Consider the following 14,086-nt stretch of genomic DNA (forward strand, 5'->3'; position numbering starts at 1 on the left):
AAGTGAAAATATAAACCTCCATGTTTTATTCTCTTTAAATATTCTCTACATAGTACCAGTTCGACTTTAAAACTATTTTAATTACTCTGTCAGTTGCTAGCTGTCGGTCGCTAACTCCGCCAGTATAACATGGTTAATTAGTTCCCTAGGGCGTGGATGGCTATGTGTAGGCAAACTAGGTGGTTAAATAGAGAAACAAATTATAATCTGCTGATAATAAATGGTGTTTGTGGAACTGTTGTATAAAAGCAATATCATACTCGAGCTGTGATGTTGGGTTTCTAATCACGTCCCTGAAACCTCAGAATATTGCATTACAACTGAGTAGAATTTTTTTTTTAACCTGCCAAAGAGACAGAACAGTAACCCATGTAGACACGTCAATACAATTGAACAAATGTAGACAACTACAGGTACAATTCATCTTACAGGCTTAAACCCACAAAATTAGGATTTCAGGAATAATACAGTACATAAACTTAACATATTATGCAATATACTGGATACTCCTACTGAAATTTCTTGCACTAAATGCATCAAGACAAATACTTATACAATACCAATTATGGAAGGCACACATATAAATGTATGCTTGAACAATAACTATAGTGCTGAGTTAAATCATATTTGTGTGTGAGTGTGTGCATGGATTTAATATTCTGTTTGTCATGACATATGTTTTTTTGTTTGTTTTATTTCCATTGTGCTTTTTCTCAGTGCACGCCGTCACATATTAATGTTTACGAGGCACTTCACTCTTGCACCACTTTATGTAATCTGTGAAGCAAAGGTGTGTTTTTTTTTATAGTTACACTCTTCCTTTAGACTGAACCAATCATGTTCACCCAGATAAGATTTTTTCAGAAATAATTAATAGTTTTTAATTTCAACATTTCAGAACTGAACTGCTTTCGTAACAGCACAACTACTAAAAATGGAAGTGAAGACCTGAAAAACTGGTGTGGTGCTGGGTGTGGGTTAGCTCTCATTCTGACTTGTGTTGTGACTTAGTTGCCCTGGCTTCGTGCGTATTCCTTCTCATGACTTTCTGATAGCAGGCTGTGTATAAAGGGAATTGCTGGAGCAAGCAATGGAGCTTAATGGAACTCTGGGCAAACACGGTAAGTGTTAAAGTGTCTCAGAGGAACTCGGGTGTGAGAAGCTCTTGTTTATGTGGAAGGAATAGTGAGAGGATGAGATTTACAGTAAACATGTACAGTTAAGACTTCTATACTGAATGTGACTGTGAGTGGCTGATTCTGATTGCCTAATTTCATCGATTTCAATAGTTTGCAGCACTTACAGAATCAGTGCTCCAAGTTAATACATTATGTTTATTTGCTTTACTGTACAATTGCTCATAATTGTGAGGCTGAGTTATGTGTTGCCTTAATTGTATCAAGCTGTGCATGCATGACTGTCATAAAATAAAATAAAATTTTCTATTATAAATGTTGGACTCTGAGGTTGTAATGCCAAGGGTGCTAAAACTTTTAGAACTACTGTAGAACCTCATCAACATCTATACTTGTAACGTGAGAACAACAAAGGAACAATGTTTATAATTTTAATGTTTGCTCTTATACCACAGCAATTTGCAGAACAACACTTTTTTAATACTTTTTTTTTTTATCTCTTTATAATTAAGTTCAATGTTCTGGAACATCCAGAAAAACAAGATAGTTAATGTTATAATGATGTTATCCATAGCTAAGGACTGGTGCCTTTACTAGCTACAGCATAATGCTGCACAGTATGCACAGTGACTCACACCTCCGGAGTCAGGGGTTTAATTCCCACCTCAGCACTTTGTGCATGGAGTTGGCATGTTCTCCCTGTGCGTGGTGGGTTTCCTCCGAGTGCTCTCCTTTCCTTCCACAGTCCAAATACTTGCAGATTATGTCAATTTGCATTTCCAAATTGCCCATAATTGCCCTGCAATTGATTGGCACGTTATTCAGGGTGTACCCTGCCTCATGGCTTGAAGTCCCCTGGAATAAGCTCCAGCCCCCCCTGACCCTGTACAGCATAAGCAATATAGAGTATGGGTTAGTAATAATGAGACAGTAATGCTCTTTAATTTTAGGGCATAGACAGTGCACCCATGCTTACAATGACTTAATAGAAGGCTTTTGGGGCTGATTTGGACAAACCTAAAGAAAACAGTACTTTTGATTTTTTTTCTTTCTTTTTAAAAAAAAAGCTTTTATGGATTATGCTTACACCTACAGTATATCAGACTGAATGGTTTTACTACAGAATAGGCTACACTAGATTAGATTAAAAGAATTTTATTACAGTGTACTGCTCTGTAACATGGCATTGACCTTTCACACGTGGAATTTGGTAAATCTTTCCATATTATTGTAGACTACTGGTGCCTGTGAAAAATTAACCATCTAAATTCATCCAACGTGATTATAGGACACCAGAGTATCCGGAGGAAACCCACCAAGCACAGGGAGAACATGCAAACTTTCATGTACACAGACCAGAGGTGAAAATTGCACCCTCGACCCTGGAGGTGTGTGACCACAAGGATAACCCTAAACCACCCTAAATTTTATTTAATATTTAACAATAAGGAAGCGTGGGCGTGTTTGATACTTTATGCAAGACAGGACAGGTATAAACCTATGAATAACATCTTTTAAATAAATGACAGCTACACTACGTCCTCCTTTGTAGTATTAATTAAAAAAAATATCTTAACTGAGGCGGCAAGGTGGCTTAATAGTTAGCACTCTCCCCTCACATCTCCAGGGTCTAGGTTTGATTCCCGCCTCGGGTCTGTGTGCATGCAGTTTGCATGTTTATGGTTAATGGGTTTCCTCCAGGTACTCAGGTGAGTGAGTGAGTGTGTGTGTGTGTGTGTGTCCGGCGATGGATTGGCAAACTGATTAGGATGTACCCTGCCTGATGCCCTAAGCCTCCTGGGATAGGCACCAATCCCCCTGTGACAATGTATACACATGAGCAGTGTGAGTGAGTGTACAGTATGTGGAGGTGTACCTGAGAGAATTAAATTAGGATATTGCAATTCCGTGATTGCACCGACAGATGGCGACATAGTTTAATACATTTGGCTCAATGCGCAGGTTTTACATATTAAAAACACAAGCAGTGAAGTTCAAAAATTAGCAAACAACAACGTCAACACATCGAAGTGTTTTTTTTTATTATTACTTTATTACAACTGTCTAAAGAAATCACTCTAACGCAGGGTTCCCGTGTGTGAGAGAGAGAGAGAGTGCTTGGATGTGTGTGATTTTTTCTTTTTCTGAACACGCCCCATGTACTTAGTGAAGGGGGTAAACGTCATGGGTTTCCAGTGTCATCTTAGTTTGCCGAAAAAAACTCTCTAACTTTATTCTCGAGTCTGAAAAGTGAGTTTGGGAAACACCGCATCATGTCTGGAGAAAATAACACGCAAGAGTCACGTGGCCGGGGCAAGAAAAATGGAAAACTCATAGGTGGGTAACGTTAAAGGTAATCGCGTTTCTGTTGAGAGTTTCGTGCTGGTGTGGTTCGGACCTGAAGCGTTATCCTGTGTATCGCGCGCGCATCGACAGTTAACCTACGACTTTTAAACATTAAGCGCAACTTTTTAAAAATAAAATTCCACCGTTGTTTTTCACAAAAAAACTATAAACGCTACATGTACTCTTAAACGCGGAGTAAATAGATGATACAGAGATGTTATGCTGCTTATCCTGTTTCCATGACAATAAAAGCGCCCTGAGGTGAAAACAGATTTGAAATGTCGCAAAACTTACTCGATTTACGTTTTTTTTAAATAATTTGCATATCGATCATGCTCCTCCAATCACAACTCATTATTATAAAAAAGAAATCGCCGTCAATTTGCATATTAATCGAGCTCCACCAATCACAGCTTAAGTCTCTGTTCCACTACCAATCACGACTTACTCAGGTTCTGCTTTACATATTAATTAGCTGGTATGATAAGTCTACATATACTGTATATATATATATATATATATATATATATATATATATATATATATATCACAGTGTATGTATGGGTTTAATGTAAAGTTTAGGGGAATATGGTAGAGAAGTGAAGAAGAGAGTGCAGGCAGGGAGGAACTGGTGGGGAACAGTCGCAGGTAAGAAGTGACCGAAAGGTAAAGGAAAAGTTTACAGGAGAAACTTTAGGGAGACGAGCGGTGTTGTATGGCCTGTAGATGTTCCCACTGACAATAAGACAAGGAGGTGACAGATCTGAAGATGCTGTGATTTACTTTGTTAGTGGCTGGATTATGAATGAGTATATATTATTAGATGGACAGTGCAAGTAGGACAGTTTGGGGACAAAGTTATAGAGGCCAGATTGAGATGGTTTGGACATATGGTTTATGGGTGTGGTGATGGAGGACATGCAGGAGGTGGGAGATAAAGGACAAAGAGGGATATGTTAGATAGACATCTTGATTTTCATAGCCGATAGTAGAAGAAGCTGAAGCTGTTCAACATTAAGGTTTTTCTGCAATTACTTATTAATACTCCACCAAAACCCCTACGTTTGCTGCATCTATTAACTAGCTAATGTGTGGTACGACACTGGATTTACTACAGTAGGCACACTATTCCGCAAGTATATGATGGTTAAGGGGCGTTTCAGCCGGCTTGATGTTCTTCACGGAGTATACTGCAAAGGCTAGTGTGTGATTCCAGATTGCAGAGAGTGAAACTGCTCATTTCAAAGGAAACTGTAAACGGTGTATGGAACTAATGAACAATGAGTGGACATGAAAAATTTCCCATCAGTCAGTGCGCCGCGCTCGAGTGCAAAAAAAAAAAAACACAGAGCTTCAAAAGGGCTTAATATAGCTATTATCTTTATTATTATTGATTATGACAAAATATGACACAATAAATTTAAATGTAATTTCATCAATAAATTAACAATTTTATTTAATTTCATTAATACATCCTTACTCTTATATAGGCTAGTAATCTGTAAAAACTGCACAGTAGTAATTTCTCCAAACATCTTATAAATTAATTCAATAATTTATTTACCAGTTATATGCATTTTAATATTATATACGTTTTATAAGTTTTGTCAATAAATATTATATATTTAGTTTAGCTTTCGTTTGGACGCAGCTTCTAATTCCATTGTCTTTTCTGATTTTTCTCGTAAAGCAGTTTGTCTGCTACTTACGCTCTGTAAATCCTTCATAACGGCTCTAACCTGTGGTGCTGTTTGTTAATTGATGATTTCTGAGGCTGGACTCTAAATGAACTTCTCCTCTGCAGCAGAGTTAGGTTTGGTCTTGCTTTCCTGGGAAGGTCTTTATGCCAGTTTCATCATGGTGCTTGATGGGTTTCGCAAATGCACTTAACAATAATGTTTTTGCACAAACAAGTCCAGAATAGCTGACCTTCATGTCTTAAAATAACAACTGACTGATGTTGTTGTTGTTACATAATTAACTAATTCTGAATGTGTTCTTTCATAGTTTTGAAAAATACAACATTGCTCTATAATATAGAAAACAAATAAGACCACAAAAAACATTGAATTAATCACGTCCAAACTTTTAACTGGAACCATAGGTTCTCCCCCAGGTTTGATTCCAAGCCAACACCCAAACCTCAGGAAGTTGCAAGGTTGCTTCAGGAAGGGCTTCTGGTGTAAAACCTTTGGCAAGTTGTGCGTGGATCGGATGGTCTGCTGTGGTGACCTCTTGACAGAAGCAAGCGAAAGACAGACATCAATATTATTGTGGTGAAGAATATGAACACAACCGTCTGTATAACACTGACCCTGTTTTCAGTTGACTTGTGCAGTTGCTGGCCTGTTTATGAATGCCTCCATCTATCTAGTCATGAATGAATTGACTGTTTCAAGTTGTTTTGTTTTAAATTAGTCGAAAAGCACTTGAATTCCTTCCACGTGTACTGATATAATCAGAGGCTTGTTGTTTGGGAGGGTTGATAACATCAGACATTTAAGGGCCATCATGAAAAGTAATATGCATCAAACAGGAAGTGTTTCTCCCAGTCATCTCCTGCTTCGAAACAGTTGTCTTCTCATATACTTTTTTTCTGCAGTGATTAAAGTGTGCATGAAACATTACTTTGATGATACAAGTTTGGAAGTCCTCAAACATACCAGGTCAATGGAGCAAGTTTTAATGGAAGCATGTTTTTCAGTGGCAAAGAACAGTAAAAAAAATTATAGAAAGAAGACCTCGTTCCCGAGATCAGTGAACCATAATGAGTCATCTCCTGTCGATGCATAGCCTCTACTTGCATAAAAGCTTTCTTGTCCACATTCCAGAGCTTATGAAAAAATGAAAACAGGACTGCTTAGACCTCTCCAGTCTGAAATAACCTCCTTGTGCTGTACACTGGGATTAACAGGACCACTACTATACATAGCAGGATGGCACCTTCGAGTCAGTTTTTCCGACTTTTCTTCCAAAGGCACTACAACATACAGAAAAGTCCTCCCATCTTGGCAGGAAGAGAAAATGATAGGGGTGTGCTGTAAGCACCAACTGCAGTCACAGGCTACTCAGTGAGCTCCATAGAGCCTCCAGTGAGCTGTTTTACCGAACTTCCAGTCTCGCACAGTATGATGCAGATCAATCCCTGCTATCACCCAAATGAGGATGGGGTCCCTGTTGAGGTTGGGTTCTCTCAAGGTTTACTCCTATTACCATCTCGGGGAGTTTTCCTTGCCACTGTCGTCCTCGGCTTGCTCATCAGGGACAGTCTTATCATTTTGATTCATAAACATTCACATTTCAAACAAACTTAAATAATTCTTTTGATTGTGTAAAGCTGCTTTGCGACAAGGTCAATTGTTAAAGGCGCTATACAATTAAAATTTAATTGAATATGGTGTGCATGATTGCTGATGGATTATGGCAAGAAAAGCAAAAAAAGAAAGAAAATAGCTGTATGATAATGTTATTTATATGGAATACTACTTGTTTTGCGGTTACTTTAAAACATCATTAAGGGTCTAAGTAAGGACCAGATGATACAATATTATCGTGATACCTAGTAATTAATTCAATTTGTATTGCAATTTATTAAGAATCATAATTATACGTAAACTTAGCAAATAGCTTGCCCCTACCTCATATATGAAGAGTTTAGAGCACACCATCTGCAGGATTATTATGGTTGCCGAGTAGTGCAAAACAAAATAACAAATTTTAAAACAAAATAGCAAATTCGAAAACAAAATCAAAAACAAAATACAGTAACAAATTTAAAAACAAAATAACAAAACTGAAAACAAAATGACAAAACGGAAAGAAAAAAATTATAAACAAAATAACAAAACTGAAAACAATATAACACATTAAAAAACAAGTTACTAATTTAAAAACAAAATATCAAAAACAAAATAACATTTTGATTAACAAATCAAATTGTTTTGTAATTGTTGTTTGTGTTTTTGAATTTGTTATTTTTTGTCAGTTTTATTTTGTTTTGTAGTTTTCAGCCACTGTAGATTATAGAACAACTACAGCATGCAACGTTTGTTATGCAAACATAAACAACTTTAAAATGTTTTTTTTTAATAAATTTTGGATGATATATAAATTGCCACATATAAAAACCGTGATATGTAACTGAATCGATTTTTTTTTTCCGTAGAGGAAATATCAACAGATCTGAAAGTTAGTAAAATAAAATGCTAAGATTTGAAACAAGATATTAAAGGAATAAAAAGGTGGTCCATTTTTATTATGACTTATGAGTAAAAAAAACTCATATGTCTGTTAAATGTTTAGGTTTAAACCACTCTATTTACCATATACATTCACGGCATTTGGCAGACGCCCTTATCCAGAGTTATTTACGTTTTTGTTAATCCTATTATACAGTCATTTATTCTATAGCAGTTGATGGTTAAGTCCAACACCTTAACCACTGAGTCATAGTTATCATATACTGTAATAATAACCAATTTCCCATTTTTAATGTATTATCCTAATATCTGTTAACATGTACTGGTATTCCTCACATAACTTGGCTTTCGTGTTATGTGAGTGATGATTTTCTTGCTAATGATTTTCATCCCTTAAAAAGTGTCCTGAAATGTCCTTCTGAAGTCGCTGAGGTTCTCCGAACATTTACTTAATCCCTTCTCCCGCTGCTCCTAAACAGCCTCAGTGGCTGGACTGTGTTGGGTTAAAATGCCTGTAGTGTTGTGGCTGTCGACACCCCTGAGCTTGAGGATTGGCACAAGCCTGGAATGTGTGTTACTACACACACGCCATCCAAGTCCTTCATTTGAGCTGAAACAACACGATCCCTGTTGGGTTTATCCTGAACGGCTAGGATATGAAGTCAGAAATGAAACATAAGATTACAATAAATAAAATATAAAGCGGTATAGAAGATGAGTGATGAGTAAAATATATGATTATTAAGGTTGTTGGTTTATCTTTTGATTATTATATAAACATGAGTGTAAGCAACACAAAACGAGATGTAAGGTCCAAGCTAAACACAGAAATCCTGCATGCTGGCAGATTTTGACCGTCACACCCTTCCTCGAAATATATTGACTCAACAAGAAAAAACAAAAAAAGCTTACACATAACAGCAGGTTACACTTGTGTATAACCTCTTGCATGGCAATAGAGGTTTAGTGGTTTAATACAGGTTGGATCATGCTGCTTATTAATAGAAATAAAGAAATAATTCCAGTGAAAGCCTAAATCTTTGTGTTTGTTCTAATATAATAGGTCTAAATTTAAGGCAAAGATACCAGTTAAGCCTACAAATAATGTGTGTATGTCCCTAGTACATCATAATACTGTATGTACTTTAATATCCATGTTTGACACACACACATGGAGAAACACTTTGTACTGGATTGTAAGGCTGCTTTGATATGTGTGTGTGTAACTCAGGTCTGGAAGGTGATCCACACCTGAGTTTCCTGCTCAATGGAGGAGAGCTGACCAAGGTGAAATCCAACAAATGGAAGAAGAAGCGCCTCTTCAAGCTGGAGGAGGACGGCCGAACGCTTCGGCAGGCGCCACACAAGGGCTTCAAGAGACACCGCACCTGTAAGCATGCATTTATTTATTTATTTATTTATTTTTAAACAGAAAGGAAGACGGCATAGCCGAAAGCTTCTAGCTTCTGGCATTCCTATAGCCGAAAGCTTCTGGCTTTCACGCTCCGCCAAAGTACCCCACTGTCTTATGATGTCATAAAGTATTTGCGATTCCTTTGTTGGGGGGATTTTCCTGGAATTTCTCCCTGATCAGGAAGGATAAAGACATGTGACACGAATCTCTTTTTAAACTGCTGATCATGCAATGTTGGGGAGCGTTGTGAGGAAAATGCTTATCCACCCCTTCTGCTTGTGTGAGCTCTAAGACTCTAATGATTTGCTCGTAAAGCTATGATTGATGTTAGAGGACAAGAGAGAGGTTGTGGAATTTTGCCCACTATCCATATAAAAGTGGGTCCAAATTACAATAAAGAACAGATGAGCCAACCATATGTTTAATGCGTTCCTTAGTTTTGAGTTGTGTTTGTTTCACAATCAAGCTATCGAGAGATAATAACCTTTAGCCTCCTATTTAATATTTAAAGCAATATCAAGCTTGAGGTTGTGCTGAAACAGTTCCACAGACACCATCATTTATCAATACATTGTGGTTTGTATGTTTCTTTAACCATTTGTTTCATTATTTCTTTTTTATTTATTCCCTAATGATTGGCAGAGCTGGCGACCGACAGAGTGAAAGTGGTTTTTAATTTTTTTTTTATTTTTAGCGGTACTATGTAATACATAGTATATACATCTATATACAGAACAACTTAAAAGCAACTATTAAGTAGCCAAAGTGTTGTTCAACATGATAGCATGTTATCAGATGTGTTTTCTTGCTGCAAGTGCTTCCGGGACTGGTTTTGATTGTAGGTTTTGGCAGAAAGAAGTTGCTCTCCTCTCTTTCCAGTACCACAGACCGTACAGACCTACTTTCAGCCATGCTGGCCACCCACAGATAGTGTAATTAGCCGTTATTAGGACACCTGTGACACAAAGTGATGCATATAGTTAAACCCCCCAGTGCTGTTACCATCTGTTATCGTCCATTATCGCCACTCGTGGACTCGTGTTAAATTAATGGGAAGCAACGATCATATTTTCAGAGCTTTAAAAGATCAAGCGTTCATTTCTCTGTGATGATCAGTGTGTTATATGGTGTACAACCTCAAGGCGAAAATGGAAACTAAAACAAAGTGGTGATAATCTCTAGAGAAAAGGGAGAGGTACAGCACAGGGAGGGTTTACAACCGACGCTTGGAAATCGTTTCCCACACAATAGCTGGCGTCTTGTCCACCTAACAGCTTCCTGTCCATCTTAAAGGACCCAGATTAAGCCTGGCTTATCTCCTGATTTCCAACCCACAGCTGGCTCCAGATGTGTATGTGTGTGTGTGTGTGTGTGTGTGTGTGTGTGTGTGTATATGTGTGTTATTGATATCTAAAAGGAAAACAAGTGTTCCTATACTGATAGGGAAAGTTGAAAATCCTGAATATCCTGAGAAAATCCTAGACAACATCTGTTTAAATAAAGACAAGTTGTAAAGATGACCACAGGAAAAAAAATGGTGTTCAAGATTTGATTTCTGTTTGACCAGGCATTTCATAATACAAGAAGCAAATGTTTTATTGTCTTCCCGAGCCGCCAGTGGTGCCAAGTACCTCGGCCTTCAGTTTTTACAGTACTAATTCCTCTTGTGCAACAGCTGGAGGAGAGTCAAAGGCAGTAACCCATTACATAGAGGAAAAACAGCTGGGTGCAATCGTTTAATGCATTCTTAGGAGAGACGACAAAGACAACAAAAAGTGATCTATACCAAACAGTTACGTAGTGCTTTAGGTTCCACATACTGTACGTCATGTCATTTACAGTATCATGAGCAATATGAATAGTAAAAGTCTATCGTTATTAATGAATGAAACACTTGAGAGCGGAAAATGATCAGTGAATTAGAGGTTTGATGTTCCTCAGGACAAAGTCAAGTTACTTTAGGTGTCCTGAAGTTTTTACAATTATGGTAATTGTGGTTTGCTCTTTTCTTCTCATACAGTACCACTGCAACATGGCAACAATTGCCTTTTTTATTACTTAAAGAATCACACGTTGTACTTAAGTACTCTGGTCTCTTCTGTGGAGGAGAACCTGCCGTTACAAAGCACTGAACACTGGAGACTCCTTCCATTAACAACTTATGAATTATGCTTCTAATTCAAATCCAAAGTTCTAATTCAAATTTTATTTGTTACAGTACATAAACAGTATAATATGAAGCGAAATGCTTATACAACTGCTGTTGACTTTTGTTGATATTACAAAAGAAGGTTCAAAAGAAAGTTCTAGTGCGAGGTAAGATTAAATTTACATCAACACTATGTCTGTTTTTTTTCTTTGTCAGATATAAGCACGTTTTTCGATTCACTTTTACACAAACACTTATTTATTATCAGCAGATTATGATTTGTTTCCTGATTTAACCATTTACTTTGTCCACCATATCCTTTTATGCTTGGAGGAACTCACTAACTGCGACTGCAGGAGCATTTTTGTACAATATTTACTTTATATTTACACTTATTCCACTTTAGAATGCGCTGGGTTCAAATACCAAATAGCCTTAAATGGAAAGTTAGTGCACTATGTAGGGTGAACTATCCCTAGGTCCACACCATAGTTAGCTTAGAATAAAACAACACGGGCGGTTCAAAGGCAAATCTGAACGACTTGCGAGTAATTTCTAAGAAGGCAAAGTGTTGTTTAAGATGTGTTTAGTTTTCTAGAGGACTCCCACATTAAGCTACCACTACCACTCAGTCGGGAGGGCCGAAGACTATCACGTGATATGTGACGCCAGCCGACCGCATCTTTTTGAACAGCTCGCTTACGCACCGTTAGGGGCAGCGTAACACACTCAGAGGACAGAGCTATCCGCTCCTTGCGTGAGCTCACAGACTCTCCGATTGGTTGTTAAGCCGTGATTAATGTGGGAGCATAAAGTACCCTTCATCCCTCCCCTCTGAGAGAGCTCGGCCAATCAGCTCTCTCTAGGCTGCGAGAGGTTACAGCATCACCCGGGAATCGAACTCACGATCTCTGGATGATAGGGTAGGCACTTTACCCCTGCGCCGCTCAGAGGCTTCAGAGCGTTTCTTCAGAGGTTTTCTTGCTTAAAATGTTTCCGTGACTGGTGTTGATTGTGGGTTTTTCTTTGGCAAAACCGTGCTCTCAACTCTTTCTAGTACAGCGGACAGTACAGACCTACTTTCACCCGACATTTAGTGTGACATTCAATGTAAATAACGGTTATTAGGAGATCTAACTAGGACACCAAACATGCAAATGCTCTCGATACAGTTATCAATAGGTTTAGTCACGTGTCAACCGTAAACCAGAGACATATGCTATATAAAGGACTGAAGCGCGCACACACACCCACAGACTAAGCTTTGAAGCACTGACTTTACTTAGGAACCCGAAATAAAGTGTCAAGTAATCATTGCATCGAAACCTGTCCTGTTGCAAAAAGGAGGCGGTGCACTTATGAAAGACGATCGCTCAGACAAATTTCATCCGCTCGCAGCTTTTTGTGTTTAGTCATGAAAGGTTGTGTGTAATAAGAATCGGTTTGAGCGGGAAAAAAAAAATACCTGCACAGGATGTGGTTAGAAAGCATGCCACTGAGGCCGAGCACTCGAGTAATATGCGTGCCAGTTCACAGAAGGAAAGAGAGAGAGAGAGAGAATAGAAAGCGTCACCCTTAATCAGATCAAGTGTAAAAACAACGATCAATAATGTTTATTGTTTATTGTTACGTAATATGGTGTACATGTGGTATTGATCATTTGTAGATGCTCTGATGTACGTGAGAACTTGTTGCAAAGATGCATTAAGTTATATTAGGACATTAGTGTTTCCTGTCACTGCAGTGTATTGACATAGTGGTAAAAGACCAGATCCTGACTTAATGTGTCTATTCTTGCAGCAGGTTTGAAAGGAATGTGGGAAATGCTGGTTTCGTGACAGGATAAGTAGTTTGCATTTTCCGACTTTTGACTGTCCTGTGATTGGACCTGAATGTTTCTTTGATTTTTGATTTTTTTTTGTAGTTTCCCCAGAAGTCAATGCAGGTTTACTCTAGGCTAAACCACTCATTCCTTTAATTCCAGCATTATTTAAGTGACTAATGTTGAAAAAATATTGCAGAAAGGTTGCAAATTTGTTTGATGTAATTTTGTGTTCATGCACCTACAAGTATAATTGCTCTGAAAATATCTGATCTGCTGTAGTGTTGTTCTACATCACAATGCTATCTGAGTGTTTTTTAAAGTGAATTAAAGTAACTGTTCCTTTTGGTTAAAAAAAAAAACACCATTGTTGTGTTCATGTTTATACAAGACATTAATGCAATGTTAGATTTAGTTAACTGAAAGTTTTAGACAAAAGAAACATGTATAAGTGTAAGTGTAATATAAGTGTAAGCATGTGCAAGGTAAAATGGCATAGAAAATCTCGTAAAAACCTTGCAGTGTTCCCATTTCTATAAGTAAGAATATTTGAGTAATGTGGTTTCTACCGTTCAACTCATCGTCTCACTCATCGTCTATACCGCTTTATCCTGTATTCAGGGTCACGGGGGTCTGAAGCCCATCCCAAGAGACTTAGGGCATAAGGCGGGGTACACCCTGGTTTCTAGCATTTCTACAATTTAAAATGTTGCAGTAATGTTGTCACTGTTCCTGCTAAAAGTAAAGTAAAGATGTTGCAGTTACGTATGTTGTAGTGTATAATTGATGCTGTAATGTTGCGTTGATGTTTCCATTACGTTAGCTTTTATCTGATAATTTTATAGAAACATCAGTAGTAAAGTATATCCTGTTCATGTTCCATCACATAAGGTAAAACCACTGCAACTATGAATGCGAAGAAAGAATTTCACTGTGCAGTAATGTGTTTGTGACAATTAAACACTAACTGTCGGTCTGCAGCTCCTCCAGTTGCCATTAGTTAGTTCCTCCGATCATAGA

The 14,086-nt window shown here is 37.8% G+C and overlaps 1 protein-coding gene across 2 annotated transcripts in view; it reads left to right on the forward strand.

Annotated features, from left to right (window-relative positions):
* The first annotated feature begins 871 nt into the window (after window positions 1-871).
* The window catches only part of plcd1a (phospholipase C, delta 1a), a 34,193-nt gene continuing 20,978 nt past the window's right edge, over window positions 872-14,086 (forward strand). Inside the window, exons 1-2 of one of the 2 annotated variants that reach the window (XM_053487928.1) lie at window positions 872-1,121; window positions 8,913-9,071. In XM_053487928.1, the coding sequence (XP_053343903.1) occupies window positions 1,091-1,121; window positions 8,913-9,071 (190 nt within the window). In that variant the 5' untranslated portion in view covers window positions 872-1,090. Of the gene's footprint in view, window positions 1,122-3,309; window positions 3,474-8,912; window positions 9,072-14,086 lie in introns of those variants that run through there. The other variant, XM_053487927.1, reaches the window with a different exon arrangement.

Source organism: Clarias gariepinus, chromosome 26, assembly GCF_024256425.1.
Source record: "Clarias gariepinus isolate MV-2021 ecotype Netherlands chromosome 26, CGAR_prim_01v2, whole genome shotgun sequence".
In the NCBI taxonomy this organism is placed as follows: Eukaryota; Metazoa; Chordata; class Actinopteri; order Siluriformes; family Clariidae; genus Clarias; species Clarias gariepinus.